This window comes from Bos taurus, chromosome 24 (assembly GCF_002263795.3).
Source record: "Bos taurus isolate L1 Dominette 01449 registration number 42190680 breed Hereford chromosome 24, ARS-UCD2.0, whole genome shotgun sequence".
NCBI lineage: Eukaryota > Metazoa > Chordata > Mammalia > Artiodactyla > Bovidae > Bos > Bos taurus.
Genome location: NC_037351.1, coordinates 2,059,345 through 2,074,584, shown reverse-complemented (window position 1 = coordinate 2,074,584; position 15,240 = coordinate 2,059,345). Strand labels below are relative to the sequence as shown.

The 15,240-nt window shown below is 45.8% G+C and overlaps 1 protein-coding gene across 2 annotated transcripts; it reads left to right on the top strand.

Annotated features, from left to right (window-relative positions):
* Positions 1-247: 247 nt before the first annotated feature.
* Positions 248-12,532, top strand: LOC132343746 (uncharacterized). 2 transcript variants are annotated; one of them, XR_009492684.1, is made up of 3 exons: positions 248-995; positions 1,826-1,913; positions 7,207-12,532. XR_009492684.1 is itself a non-coding variant. In XM_059881003.1 (2 exons), exons 1-2 carry the CDS (start codon positions 367-369, stop codon positions 1,905-1,907), a joined length of 711 nt encoding a protein of 236 aa, XP_059736986.1. In that variant the 5' UTR covers positions 248-366; the 3' UTR covers positions 1,908-5,181. The 2 variants fall into 2 exon arrangements, 1 of the variants encoding a protein (XP_059736986.1); XM_059881003.1 differs by lacking the exon at positions 7,207-12,532 and having other exon boundaries at positions 1,826-5,181.
* Positions 12,533-15,240: the final 2,708 nt, after the last annotated feature.

Here is a 15,240-nt window from a genome sequence, read left to right as displayed (position 1 = left end):
GAGGAACCTGGTGGGCTAAAGTCCATGGGGTCACAAAGAGTCTGACAGGACTTAGTGGCTAAATAACAACAATATAGATTTGTAGTGTACAGTATTAATTAAAGATATCTTGGAAGGGAAATCTTCTGTATTCTCAACATAAGGGTTTAAAGGTGCTCTTTGTTTTGAATCTTACTGAAGTGGGTTATTGTAAGGGTATGTGATTCCTTATAATTTTGAACTGTAATAATAAAATAATTCTGTCATATTTTCCATTGTGCAGTTCCTTGCTTGAACATAAAAAGCATTACTGGAGATTTCCAGGGCAACCAAGGAAACTCAATTAGGTTGTACCTTTTAATTTTTTATGTTGTTAAAGCTCGTGTAATGAAAAGGTCAGTTCAAGCCTTTGAAATGAAAACACTCATTTCAGCTCTTTTGGATTTCACCGAGCCCAATTTCCAAGGGCTGCCACTTTGTGGACCAGGAAAAGGGAAAAAGGCAAAAATCAACGGGAAAAACAGCTTGGATGTCATGCTTCGCCCTGAGCTGCAGCCTTTCCCTGTTTGCACCCCACGCGGTTTCATCAGATTCGCTAAATCTGACACCAGGCGGCCGCTTCATCCTTGTCTTCGCTCCAACCAGGACCAATTCAGGCTCGAGGTGCCACCTGGCAGTCTGTCACCTCAGCCGTGCCCCGCGTGCTGGCTCTCAGCCCGGGAGCTTCCTGCGGTACCGTTTGCCACGGCCCTGACCCCTCACCACTCCCGGGTGGAGGCACAGCCCCGGAAGTGCTTGGGAATCAGTTCCGGGGCAGCCCTGGACCTGTGGAGACCGGAAGCCCGCGGAGAGCTGCCTGAGGGAGCAGACCCACCTGGGGCTCTGCAGAGGGCCCTGCGTGGCCGGACCTTGCTCCCTGCAGAGGTCATTGGCTCCTTCTTCCTTCACCGCTTCGGCCATTCTCAGACCTCACTCCTTCCGTTCTTCTCACACACTGTTCGTCTGCCTATAACCTGGTACCGTCCTCTTCTCCAGGGACCGACCCCCGCCTCCTCCGTCCCCTCACAAAGGCAGGCCTCAAGAGAAAGCAGGGGACGTTTTCCTGGTGTTTTTTAAGCAGCACCCCTCTGTCTCGTGGTCCTGTCACAGACAGGTCTTGTACTTTTCCTTTGGAGAATTGATCACCGTCCATGGAAACGGCACATGGGAGGGAGTCTGTCCTCTCTCCTGCTCTGTCCGTCCTGTCACAAAGCAGACAATCGCTAGTTGTCTGACAAATGGATAAAACAACCCTTTAATCTATAGTCCCCGCCCCCCATCCCTCCCCACCCCGCCCCCCCACCCCGCCCTCCCATCCCCCCACCCCGCCCCACCCCGCCCACCTGCTGCGTCCACAGCAGACCCACCCTCTCGGTCGTGGCCACAGCGGTGGGCTCAGGAGGCAGGTCTGTCCACGGGCTCCCCTCGCTTGGACCCCCTTGGGCGTCTCTGCTGCCCCCACCCAGGGAGGCGCCCACCCCCGTGTGTCCAGTCCACCGTATCGACCTTCTCCTCACGCGTCAGCACTGCGCTTCACTCCGTGTCAGTTTCCAGGTGATTCCTGGTCCTTTGGCTCTTCTGTGCTGATGCCTTGCCTCGGCCCCGGGGTTGGCTGGTGCCAGATGCTTTTTGAAAGGAGTTTACCTATGTCAGCTCGTCCTCGTCACAGCTCTCTGTGCCACGTGCTGTATCACCATCCACATTTTCCTGAGAAAACCCCTGGGAATAGGCAAGTTCAGAAGCTTGAGGAAGGTCATGTTGCTGGTTAGCGGCTGACCTGAGATTTGAAATGGGCATCTGGCCACAGGTTGGATGGAGACCAGAAGAGAAGACACCTCCCACCCCTTTCATTCCACAGGATGCTCTCCTCTAACCAGGGGGACAAATGAGGATGGGTAAGTAATAGGAGGATGATCATGACAAGAGCATAAATAGAAAAACTTAAATTCCAAGCAAAAGCAGTTGAGGAAATTATTTTTTGATTTTCCTTTTTTACCAGGAGATGAAGTTTATATCTCAGAAAACACTTATTGACAGAATTATCCTGGGACTGTCAATTATGTCATAAGTTCCCAAAGATAAGGTTGCTTATAATTTTGGTTTCCTGAGAATAGAGGTCAGATCTGACAGCCTAATAAGGTCTGGCCCTCTTTGTGACTTTGCCAAACAAAGCCAAATTTGATCATTCTTTTCCCATTCTAAAAGCTAACAGCTAGATTACAGAGTCCTTGTTTTCAGAGTGTATTCTCTAGATGTCGGTTAGGATGGAAAAACCTGTCAGTATGGCAGGAATGATAAGGGCACTAAATGGAAAGGTGCAAGTGGGCTCCTTCTGTGTTGTTAATAACTACACTTGTGAGTGATTTTCCTCTGAGCTACTGCTTTAAATTAAGAGAGATGCTAGCAGTTGTTACCATGGTAACCAAAAGTCAACTGTATCCCAAACTTCCTCCTAACTTCCTTTGTAAAAAAATGGTTCTGGGTGAGCTTTTTTCATTTAGCTTAACTTTCAAGAAAAGGTTAAGATTTAAAGGGTCCTGAATTTTCTTTGGGTGGGTAAAAAGCTCTGGAGTCCAGGAAGAAGTGGCCGCTGTTTCTGACTGGTGTGGGTTCTTATTACTGGGGATACTGGCCCATTGGCATGGAGGGGGAACTGTCGGTCCAAAAGGCAGCCAAGCTGACATGTAGCTGAAAAATCAGTATTGCAACTCGAAAACCCCGTTGTTAGACACTAACTGCAAGCGCACAAACACCAAATTGCTGGTTGAGGAGAAAATTAGAGAAATGATCCTCCTACTTCTTCTAAAGGGTTTGAGTCCAGAGTGTCTGATTCCAAGACCATTGTGTCTTCTTTGACATCATGACAGCTCCTTTAAGACATTACAGTTCAGGTCCCCCGCAGCCAATCCTGCAAGCTGAAGTGAGTCACCAGCCAGTTTCCCAGAAACATTTAAAAATTCATAATCTCCATTTTTAAATTTCCTTCCTTCACTCCTCCTTCCCTTCTTCTTTCCTTCATCCTTCCTTCCCTCCCTCCAAGGGAGGGCTGTGTTTCTGACTGCTTCCCAACCCTTTAGTCCTCAGCTGAATAGTCCTTCACTATTGCTGTGAAATCACAGTTCCTATGATCCCACAAACCTATTTCTTTATTTGCTATTTTTCCCTTTGACATTTAGGGAAGACAAGTGAGAACCTCCAGTGCTTCTGGCAGAATTGTTGGGTCTCTGGGGAAGGCCCTGGTTTGCTGTGCTTTCCTCTGGGTTTCAAGTTTTACTCAGCCCCTGCAGATGGCTCAGAGGCAGACTGGACATGCATGGCTCAGTCTGGGAAGGAAGGACCAAGACAGGGCTGGTGGTGACAGAGAGAAAGTGGGGGTTCTGAAGTCCTCTGCTTCTGATTTCTCAGGGGAGTGCCACAATTTCCTCATGCATCTCCCTCAGGTGCAAGGGGACAAGGACGGGTGTCAGCCTTCCCTCCAGCCTGTTCCGGTCACCAGCCTGGCCCAGAGGCCAGGGGGTGTACGCGCAGAGAGCCCCCTGTGTGTCATGACCACCAGTCACCTTTGCTGACAGCCGTTCTGGACCTAGTTTGCAGCTTTTAAAGCCTTGGTGTTACAGAGAGTGTCCCTCAATTTAGATTAAGCTCAAATCACTTTATTGAACCCCTGGCACCAGCTCCAGGTCTTTCATTTTGATTTAGTTAAATTTCTGCTTCCTGGAAAAGACTAACGTGAATTTGCCCAAGGACCCAGGAGAGGGCATCGGGGCAGAATAGGACCAGGATGTGAATTAATTCTGAAATGTGTTGTCTTCTAAACTGTTCTTAATTTATATGGAAGGTTCTCATACTTTCAGGTGTGTTTTGTATGTAATAATGGGGTCACCAGGACAGCATACATCCTAAGATTCTCATTCTTTAATTTTCAGTCCTGTAAACACAGACTCTATCAGAGATGATTGAATTTATGTCGTATGAAATGTACCAGGACTGAAGGATGAACTCTAGTGCAGATTTTTGTTTCTTCTTTTACATTTTCTCTAGGGCTTCATATTCTGATGGTATTTTTATTGAGGTATAGTAGATTGACAGTGTTGTGTTTGCTTCATGTGTACACCACAGTGACTCAGTTATGCATACATATATATATTCTTTTTCAGATACTTTTATAAGTTCAGATGCAAAATATTGAGTGTTATTCCTTGTGTTATACAGTAGGTCCTTGTTGGTTATTTATTTTATGTAGAGTAGTGTGTGTATATCTATCAACCCCAAACCCCTAGTTTATTGCCCCCCACCCTGATTTCCCCTTTGGCAATGTAAATTTGTTTTCTGTCTTTGGGTCTATTTCTGTTTTGTGAATAAGTTCATTTGTGTCTTTTTTTTTTTTTTTAAAGATTCTGCATATAAGTGATATATGTGTGCCTGCTAAGTGGCTTCAGTCGTGCCTGACTCTTTGGGTGGTGTTTGCATCAATGTCTGCAAGTAGGGGTGTGTTTACTTCTTATTTCTGATTTGCATACCTGAGGCTCCTTCTCTGCCTAACTGCTCTAGTAAACACTTGCAGTAGACATTGATGGGATGCTGGCTGTCCTTGACTTTCTCCTGGGCTGAGTGGCAATATTTCCTTTGATTCCACAGGAAGTCTCTGGCTTTTCGGTTGTTGCGTGTATATATAAAAGTGGAATTCAATAGTTCCTTTGATACTTCATTTTTTTCATCAAGAGGGGTTATACTTTGCCAAGGCCTCTCAAGCCCCATGGAGGTTATTGTGGGGTTCTCGCTCTCGGCGCCAGTGTGAGTGGGGCAGCACCGTGGCTGGCGCTCCCTGCGACCCTGGGACAAACTCCTTTGGATCAGAACACAGTTTTCTCTAAAGCACCAAGGATGCTGCTTGCCCCTGTGACAGGAGGGGCCCGTGCCCGGGCAGCACTGCGGCCTTGCGGTTTGGAGCTCCTGTGATGTCACTGCTCCCCTCTGACTCTGGGGCCCCACCAGCCTCCCAAGGCCTCTGCCCTCCCTAACTCTCAGCAGGTGTGTGATCACTGGTGCTTCCTGGTACCAGCCAGGACAGCCTGGCATCGTCTACCTGCTCCTCTCACTGGATCTTGACCCTACTAAGGGATCCCATCCTCAGAGTTCCCTAGAGGTGCCGGTCTCTGGGTGTGTTGGTCATGGGAATTTCTGAAGTCCCTGCCCTCTTCTTCACCCCGTTGGAGTGTCCCCAGACTTCCTTGGGGACTGATGAGCACACACTGGTCTCTCTGTTTCAATAGCTCTTCTGGACTTCCCCGGTGGCTCAGACAGTAAAGCGTCTGCCTGCAATGTGGGAGACCCGAGTTCAATCCCTGGGCCGGGAAGATCTCCTGGAGAAGGAAATGGCACCCCACTCCAGTATTCTTGCCTGGAAAATCCCATGGACAGAGGAGCCTGGTAGGCTACAGTCCACGGGGTCACAAGAGTCAGACACGACTGAGCGACTTCACTTCACTTCACTTCACTTCTGTATAATTTAGAGCCGACAGATTTTGTGTCTTCTAAGTTTCACGATGTTGGGTGTTTGGTTCCCCCTGCATCATCCTTGCTGCTCTGTGAGGTGAGACAAGCGAGTGGGTTCTGTGAGACGCCTCCCCTGTGTTTCTAGGGCGAATGTGCCATGTGTCCAGGGAGATGTCTCTGGTGATGTGTGGAGCACCCGTGTCAAGGGTCGGGGGAGTCTCCACACCCCCCATGCTGGCGGGAGGATGCTCACGGATGCTGTCCTAGTGCATGAGCCCCAGGAGAGGCTGGGAGGCTCCATCCCTCCCTCCGGGCCATGAGAGGGATCTGTGGGGAGACGGTGGAGCGGGGGCCCTGTGGGCAGGCGGGTCCGGCCCGTTTTCTGATCAGGTTGACCTGCATGTGTACCTGCCCCGTGCGCTCAGGTCTCCTCAGGGCTGAGATTCTGAAACTTGCCACCGAATCTTCATCAGTCATGTTACTGAGTCACGTCTGCCCTACCTGCTTCCAGACACTGTCCTGACTCTTGCTTCCTGCTCCTACCATTTCACAAAATCCATTAACTTTGTGACTCTGACTTTTTTTTTTTTTCCAAGAACCATCTCCCCAAGTACTCATAATACAAATATCTACTTTTGTATAATCTGAAAGGGAATCAGATTTTCCCCTTGGCTGGGTAAGCAGGTACACTGTAATTTTCTTACAGACGACAGAGAATCGGGCTCATGTGATGCTGTAGTTCCCATGGGTTGTGTGCAGCAGCTCACACACCATTCAGGCTGGTGATGAGGCACACTGCAGTCTGAATGTCAGAGTCACCCCGCTAGGGGTGTCAGGACCCCTCCCGCTCTCGATTTCTGTCTGAACCCACGAGCAGACTCATTTTCAGCCTGTGGTTCCCAGGGTGTTGTTCAGCGGGGCTCAGAACATTGTCCTCATAACACGGCTCATTAGGAGGGAACATTTCCATCTTCTCTTCTCTGTGCTATTCATTTGGAGGTGTTTATCTGTATAGTTTTTGTGTTAGATTCATCAAGATTCAAACTGTGTTGTGAATAAAACTGAGGGAGGCAGGATGCACAGGAGAAACATGAAAAGATTTCTTCCTTTTTTGCAGCATAAAGAGGTAATTATATAAAATTTAAAGTAAGATTTTTATCCGTTGTCATTGGCCCAACTTCACAACATGGTACCCCTAGTAACAGGACAAGAAGGCCTACTACAAAGTGCGTATTTTGCAAAGTCCAATGTTTCTGATAAGATCAAGATAACTTTATTTTTTCCAGAAGATTTTACTGATTTCTTTAACTTAGCTATTCCCATTACATTAGTTTTATTTCCGTTTATGTTCAGAATTATAGAGAGCCTCCACATCATGTCGCAGTGCGTGTTATAAGGGGCCCTGAGAAGAATGAATGCTCATTTCTCCTGAACCCTAATGTTGTCCCAGATCCTAAATAAGATAAACCAGAGAAAGTTTACAGGAAACCTAAATATCTGTCATAGCAAGAGTTGTCATCTGTATGCTATAATATGTTGACCTTTTAGATAATAAATATTTTACTTATAAAGTATTTTTAAAGTTGTTAGAAATATGAATTAATACTATTTACATCATAAGATACACATTTTGTATTAAAGTGAAAGTCACTCATTCATGTCCAATTCTTTGCTACCCCTTGGACTATCCAGGCCAGAATACTGAAGCCTTTCCCTTCTCCAGGGGATCTTCCCAATCCAGGGATTGAACCCAGGTCTCCAGCATTGCAGGTGAATTCTTAACCAACTGAGCCACAAAGGAAGCCCTTTTTGTATTAAAAGATGTAATTAATATGTACCAGTAATTTGAGATGAAAGATAAAGCTTAAATGGTGATTCATAATAATAAAATACTTTTTTGTAACCTTGAAGTCATACTGAAATGTGACATAGCTCTAAAATAGGGACCACGTACTTCTATGCTCACATGGCATTGAAAGTGGAAGCGTTAGTCGCTCAGTTGTATCCAGCTCTCTGTGACCCCATGGACTGTAGCATGCCAGGCTCCTCTGTCTATGGAATTGTCCAAGCAAGAATTCTCCAACGGTTTCCGTGCCCTTCTCCAGGGAATCTTCCTGACCTAGGGATGGAACCTGAGTCTCCCGCCTTGCAGGTGGATTCTTTACCATCTGAGCCACCAGGGAAGTCCCACATGGCATTAACTGACCTTATAATCTGGTGTTTCTGGAAGGGACCTAAGAGGTCCTGTAGTACAAGATTCCAGCTGATATAGGAATGCCTTTCCCCCGGGTTCCTGAGAACTTAACACTTTCTCGGATAGAGCATTTCCAGTGACAGAGGCATCACCACCTTCAAAGGCAGCATGTTCTGGGTGACTGTAAGGTTTAGACAGTAATTCATGTACTCACCCAAAACATGTCCTCCTGTGGCTTCCAGCATCTTTCCTTGGCACGGCACCCTCACGCCATTGGGTTCCTGGCCCACTCCTCATGGCTCACACCTCAAGCGTTGAGATGGGATGTTGGGATCTCCCCACTAGGCTTGGGTCCCCTTTCAAAACCACACTTGCTGCCTCTCCAGTTGTTCCTTGTGTGACTCACTTTTCAGTCACCTTCTACCACGCTCTAACGCATGCTCGTTTTCAGATTCTTTTCCCTTATAGGTTATTATAAAATACTGGACAGAGTTCCCTGTGCTATACAGTAGGTCCTTGTTGGTTATCCATTTTGTATATCACAGTGTGTAAATGTTAATCACAGCCTCCTAATTAATCCCCCCCACTTTCCCTTTCAGTAACCTTAAGTTTGTTTTGTAGGTCTGTGGATCTATTTCTTTTTGCAAATAAGTTCATTTGTATGTTTTTTTTTCTTTCAGATTCCACATGTAAGTGATATATGGCATTTCTCTCTCTCTGTCTGGCTTGCATCAGTCAGTATGATAGTCTCTAGGCTTCTCCGTGCTGCTTCTAATGGCGTTCTTTCATCATTTGGTGGGTGAACAGTATCCACTGCACACGTGTACCACATCCTATCATCCGTTCCTCTGTCGATGGGCCTTCAGCCTGTCTCCACGTCTTGGCCATTGTGAATAGTGCTGCAATGAACACTGGTGCACACGCTTCCTTCCTAATTGGAGTTTTGTCCCGGAAGTGGGTTTGCTGGGTCACACGGCAGCTCAAGTTTAGTTTTGTAAGGAACCTCCATAACTTTCTCCACGGCGCTGCACCAACTGTCATTCCGACCAACAGCGTAGGAGGGCTCCTTTTTCTCCGTGCCCCCTGCAGCATTCCTTGCTTGTAGACTCTTTGGTCGTGGCTGTTCTGGCAGGACTGAGAGGATACCTCACTCTAGTTTGATTTGCATGTGAGTCTGTTTTGAAAGTGGATTTCTTAGGTTGCCACTGATGCTCGTGCTTCTAAAAGCCCCTGTGAGCACTAACGGGGGATGTCACCCACCTGTGCTCTGGGACGCAAAGAGCACCTCACAGATGTTGGCCTGTCCAATATATGCCTCAAGGTCTGTAATGGCTGCGTGTTACTCCCATTTTACAGGTCAAGCCATAAATGATGTGAAAGACATTGAGAGTTCCTCCATATCACACTAAGAGTGGATGAAACCAGAACATCCAAGTGAAAAGTGAAAATACATTTGCCCCAATTTCTGGAAACAACCCAGTTTACAGACTAGCACCATGTGGATTGTTCTAAAACCAGTTATCCACATTTGAAGTTAAGAAAGATGCCCTGATCCCTGTCTTGATGAGCAAAGCCTCAATTATAATGATGGCCGAGAAACCTATTTATCATTGTTTAAACACCAGTTTAAATAGTGATAGTGACGTGAGAATAAATTCATTAAGGGGTGCCTGAAGGATCTGTTTGACAACTGATTTCATTAACCTGCTGTCTCCATAGGTACTTCTACCATCAAGATGAAGAGGCTAGCCGTCCCACCCCTGCTCAAAGGGCAATGGGAGAAAACTAGGGTGGGTCCAGCAAATGGAAACTGTTTAGGGATGTCTATTCCCTTGGGATATTCACAGGAGGTTAAAGCATTTATGTTAATAGTTGAGTTCATGAATAATTGGTCTTCACGCAGAGTTCACTGTGGGCACAGTTTTAATGAGGATAGAGTGTGGCGTCTTGAAGACAGTTACCGCCTTCCTTGCCTTTTCCCCGCTCTGGTGCCCCCATGTCCACGAGGCAGGGCCCCCATGAGGCCCGTGGCTGGCGGTGCCCCTCCGAGGCTCCTCTCCCTGCTGATGTGAAAATGGGCTTCATCAGTCTAGGCCCTGGAGCTTGCGTCTACAGGCAGATGTCAGACTGTAGGGGGGACCTTCAGCCACAGAGAGATTCCCACAGTGGGCTGTGGCTGGTTCAGCACCCCGCGTGGTGGCCTGGCTTTCTGGGCCCCAAGTCCTAACGACCTGCCAACGTGAAGTGACTGTTGTCTGTCTAGTTCAAACTGGCTGTTCGTGGTGCGTCCACAACTAGGGTGGGAATCAGCACATGAGAGTGAGCCTGACTTGTTTTTCAGATTTTCATTCTGGGATTAACAGAAAACTGATGTTTGCTTTCAGTATCTCATTATTTTCCTCAGGTGCACATATACTTTGAAACACAGGATTCTTTTTTGAGATTTCTCATTTTTTTGCCTTTTAATTACTTTTTAATTGAAGGGCATTTGATTTACAGTGTTGTATTCATTTCTGCTGTACAACAAAGTGATTCAGTTATATACATATAATGGTGGTGGTTTAGTTGCTAAGTTGTGTCTGACTCTTTGCAACCCCATGGACTGAAGCCCGCCAGGCTCCACTGGCCATGGGATTTCCCAGGCAGGAATAATGGAGTGGGTAGTTGCCACCACCTCCTCCAGGGGATCTTCCCAACCCAGGGGTTGAACCCAGGGGTTGAACCCAGGTCTCCTGCATTGCAGGCAATCTCCTGCATTGCAGGCGGATTCTTTACCCACTGAGCCACCAAGGAAATCAGTTACAAAAGTATACAGACACATATCCCTTTTTATATTCTTTCATTACATTTTACCACAGAATATTGAATATAGTCCCTGTTCTAAACAGTAGGACCTTGTTGCTTATCCCTCCTGAATACACTGTTCTGCATCTGCCAACCCCAACCTCCCAATCCACCTCCTCCCCACTGGGCAGCCTCAGGGCGATTCTGAGTCTTTGTTTCATAGACAGGCTCACCACTTGGATTCTGATGTGTCTTTGCAGACCTCATGCACGAATGGAGGCCTAAGTGGGAACAGCAGGTGGAGGTTTGCCCTGGGAAGACTCCCTCATCAACCTGAAAGGGTCCCTTCTCCTCAGGCTTCCAGCACCCCAGGAAACTCCTCGTCTGGATGGAGTTGAGTAGCTGATCCTTTGTAACACCTCTAATCCTGTATAAAGAGCAGTAAAGCGTGTGTTTATCGGCCATGGCTGACCCCATCTCCTGACCTTTGTCAGAAAATGATCTTCAATTCCCATGGAGGTTCTCAGTACCTCTGAACACCAAGTGCTGATTACACAGACCCAGTGGATCAGATTTGAAAGTGATTTTGCTAACATTCTTGTGTCATTGTTCCCTGGTCCTATAAATTCTTAGATCTGTTCAGCTGGCTGACCTATGAAATGAAGAGACTGAAGTTAAATTCTTGAATATCCATTCCATTTAATATATGTAATGGAGCCTGTTTTGAAAGCCTTACATTGAAAACTTATACAAGAACAGAAAAGGGAGTCTTTTACCCAAGAATCTTAAGATTTATTTAGTGAAATAAAGCATAGATTTCTAGGGGCTTCCCAGGTGGCACAGTGGTAAACACATGGGTTTGATCCCTGGGTTGGAAGATCCCTGGAGAAGGGAATGGCAATCCACTACACTATTCTTGCCCGGAGAATCACATGGACATAGGAGCCTGGCAGGCTATAGTCCATAGGGTTGCAAGAGTCAGACATGACTGAACATGCACGCATAGGCACATAAGGCATAAACTTATGAAAAAATGCTCCTCAAGATGATCATTTTACATTGATGCTTCAGGGGCTTTAGATCCAGGCCAACTCAGCTCAGCCATGACTCTGGATAAACCCAGCCCTCCAGAGGTCTGGGCATGAATTGTCCCAACCCCGGTTCTCCCGGTTTCCAGCAAAAGGGTTTCAGTTTGCCCAGCTCTTAGTGCTAGGGAGGGAGTGGAGACTGACAAGCTTTTCACTTGTCAGAGCTTCAGAATTCTTTTTCAAGTTTTGTTTAGGTTTTGCTTTTAGGGTTATACTAGCCGCATAAAAGGAGAAGGCAGTGGCACCCCACTCCAGTACTCTTGCCTGGAAAATCCCATGGATGGAGGAGCTGGGTAGACTGCAGTCCATGGGGTTGCTAAGAGTCGGACACGACTGAGTGACTTCACTTTCACTTTTCACTTTCATGCATTGGAGAAGGAAATGGCAACCCCACTCCAGTGTTCTTGCCTGGAGAATCCTAGGGATGGCGGAGCCTGGTGGGTTGCCGTCTATGGGGTCGCGCAGAGTCAGACGCGACTGAAGCGACTTAGCTAGCTAGCCACATAAAAGAAATGAAAAACATTCCCAATTTTTCCAAGAGATAAATCCAATTTTGCCTTTGAAGTTGATTGTTAAACTTGAAGTCTTGAGGTTATGACCTTAGAAATAATAACACAAGCTTTGGCTATTTGTTGTAATAATGTTCTGATTTGATGATACAAGCTCTAAAATAATCCTACGGTAGATTTAATTGACGTTTTTATCTCAGTCTACTGTGGATCTTATTTTGTGTTCTAAGTATATTTTTCTGATAAACTAAAATTTTAAAATATTTGGGCCTAAATTTTAAATTGGATTACCAAACAGACCGTAGGAAAAAAATCCAAGGTCATTTTGATAATTGATGCAGAGGAATGAAGCTTAACTTCCTGGAAGAGCATTTTTCTGTTCATTTCATTTCCATTCAATTCAATTAAAAAATATCCTAATCTCTACCCTTGAATTATTAACTGAGTCTTTTTTCATGTATCTACTATGTACCAAGCCCTGGAGATAACATACATAATTAATATTGTTTCCCTGATCTAAATGAAGGGTAAATAGTAAGAGAGAGACAGAATGTGAATTAAATTTAAAGCAATCTGGTAGATGTTGTAACTTAAGCACAGGCTTATCTGAAGAGAAGTCAAGACAGATTTTAGATGGCAACTCAATATTGAGCAGTCAGGAACAGCATCCTCACAGTGATTTTTCTGGGTGTGACTCATAAAGGGATTTTTGTCTAAGAAGGGTAAGGAAATCAGAAACAGAAAATACAATCTCTGCAGGTCAGCATGAAACAGCATGATAAATGCAGGTGTGTGGGTATCACGATGAGGCTGAAGCTGGGGCTCATAGCACCATTGTGGGGGAAGAGACTGAATGAGTAAAACAGGGATCATATTGTGAAAGGACTTCTGTGTCCCTACAAATAATCTGAGTTCTGTCTCCTACACAACAGGAAATCACTGATGTGCTTTCAATCAGAATAACCGAATCAGACTTGGATGTTAGAGAGATTCTGCCTACAGTGGTGGCAATGGTGGATAGTTCATTTGGGGGGAGTGCATTTGGGGGACGCTGAAGGCATGACTGTGCTATGAAGCAAACATATGTGAGCAGATTTACAGCCTTCACGAACAGCTCTAATGAGTCAACAAATAATTGGACCACTAAGCAGTAGCTCAGGAGGGAGGAGAAGGGGGCGACAGAGGATGAGATGGTTGGATGGCATCACCGACTCAATGGACATGAGTTTGGGTAAACTCCAGGAGTTGGTGATGGACAGGGAGGCCTGGTGTGCTGCAGTCCATGGGGTCACAAAGAGTCAGACACGACTGAGTGACTGAACTAAACTGAACTGAACTGATATTGTTACTTAGAAAAGCTAATAAGGGAAGATGATCAATAATTTTTTTCTGTGTGTAAATAAAGTGAGTAAGAAAAGTCACACATACATTTCCTTGTTTTTATAAGAAAGGACACAGAAAGGACACAGCGAGAGGAAATGAGATTGGTTTCCTACAGGAGGCAGCGAAGAGAGGCGTGAGGGATGAAACAGATCTCTGATTATTCCCGTGAGGGCTCTGACTTTTAGAACAACTTCATGTTTCCACAAAATAAGTAAAATCAACAAGTATGGAAGAAGAAGAAGATAATCCAAAATACAGCAAAATGAAATGAATAAGGTTTATGCTTTTCAAATAAAAAACTTAAACATACTGAAGGGTGAGGCAGGAGAATGAATTAGCAACTCCAGAACAACCTGTTTCTTTGGACAGCTATTTTGACTCTTTAAACACAGGGAAGTGACTTGGCAATTATGAAACTACTTTGTGTGTTTTTTAGGTGTGAGAAAATAAGTAAATAGAGATCTTATGGATAGTGTGAAGTTTTTCCCTGCTGAAGAAAAGAGTTACAAATAAAGAAAAGGGCAAAGCCGGAAGTAGCCCTGTGGTGTTGGGAAGAGAGGTAGAGATGCAGAAAGAGAGAGAGAGAAAGGGATGGATAGATATGAAAACAGGTGTAGATGTATGCATCTGTCTGCATTTATTTATACATATCTCCTGTGTCTATCATATGAGTCACATATAGCACCCAGTTCTCATTTGTAAATGCAATTGTTCAATGAAAATAAGCAGGGCTCCTTGGAGATGTAGCTGGTACCAATCCGGGGGTAAGAGAAGTGTGAGAAGAGCTGTACCACCTGTAAGGAAGTAATGGAAGTAAGGAAGTAAATGATGCAGGAGCCTGCAGCCAGGCTCCCACTGGCCCTATTTAGGACAATTTGATTGAGAAAACAAATGACAGTAATAGGTTATATGACCTGTTGACTAAAATAAGCAATCACAAAGGCATATTGATAAAATAAATGAATAAATAGCAGAGAAAGAGAGGTGTATTCTTATAGGAGGAATCCAACTATAAAAAGTAGAAAGTAGATGAAATTACCATATCATTATTGGCAACTACCATAGTAAAATTGAGGGCTTCCCAGGTGGTGCTGTGGTAAAGAATCCACCTGCAATGCAGAAGACAGAGGAGACACAGGTGTGATCCCTGGGTAGGAACGATCCTCTGGAGAAGGACATGGCAACCCACTCCAACATTCTTGCCTGGGAAATCCCGTGGACAGAGGAGCCTGGTGGGCTACAGTTCACTGGGTTTCAAAGAGTTGGACATGACTGAGCACACACACACAGGGAAATCTATGCCTTCACTCTGACCTGCAGTAAACATTTGTCATGTAGTAAGATTGTCTTCGGAGAAGGCAATGGCACCCCACTCCAGTACTCTTGCCTGGAAAATCCCATGGATGGAGGAGCCTAGTAGGCTGCAGTCCATGGGGTCGCAAAGAGTTGGACACGACTGAGTGACTTCCCTTTCACTTTTCACTTTCATGCATTGGAGAAGGAAATGGCAACCCACTCCAGTGTTCTTGCCTGGAGAATCCCAGGGACAGAGGAGCCTAGTGGGATGCCGTCTATGGGGTTGCACAGAGTCGGACACGACTGAAGCGACTTAGCAGCAGCAGCAGCAAGATTGTCTTAGGCAAGATCCATTGCTGCTGCTGCTAAGTCGCTTCAGTCGTTTCTGACTCTGTGCAACCCCAGAGACGGCAGCCCCCGAGGCTCCCCTGGCCCTGGGATTCTCCAGGCAAGAACACTGGAGTGGGTTGCC

Bases quoted from the DNA above. Each gene is read 5' to 3' on its own strand.
- LOC132343746 (XM_059881003.1), top strand. From the start codon at position 367: ATGAAAAGGTCAGTTCAAGCCTTTGAAATGAAAACACTCATTTCAGCT. The intron at 996-1,825 runs GTACCGTCCTCT...ATCTGGCCACAG, and splicing joins GTTCGTCTGCCTATAACCTG to GTTGGATGGAGACCAGAAGA.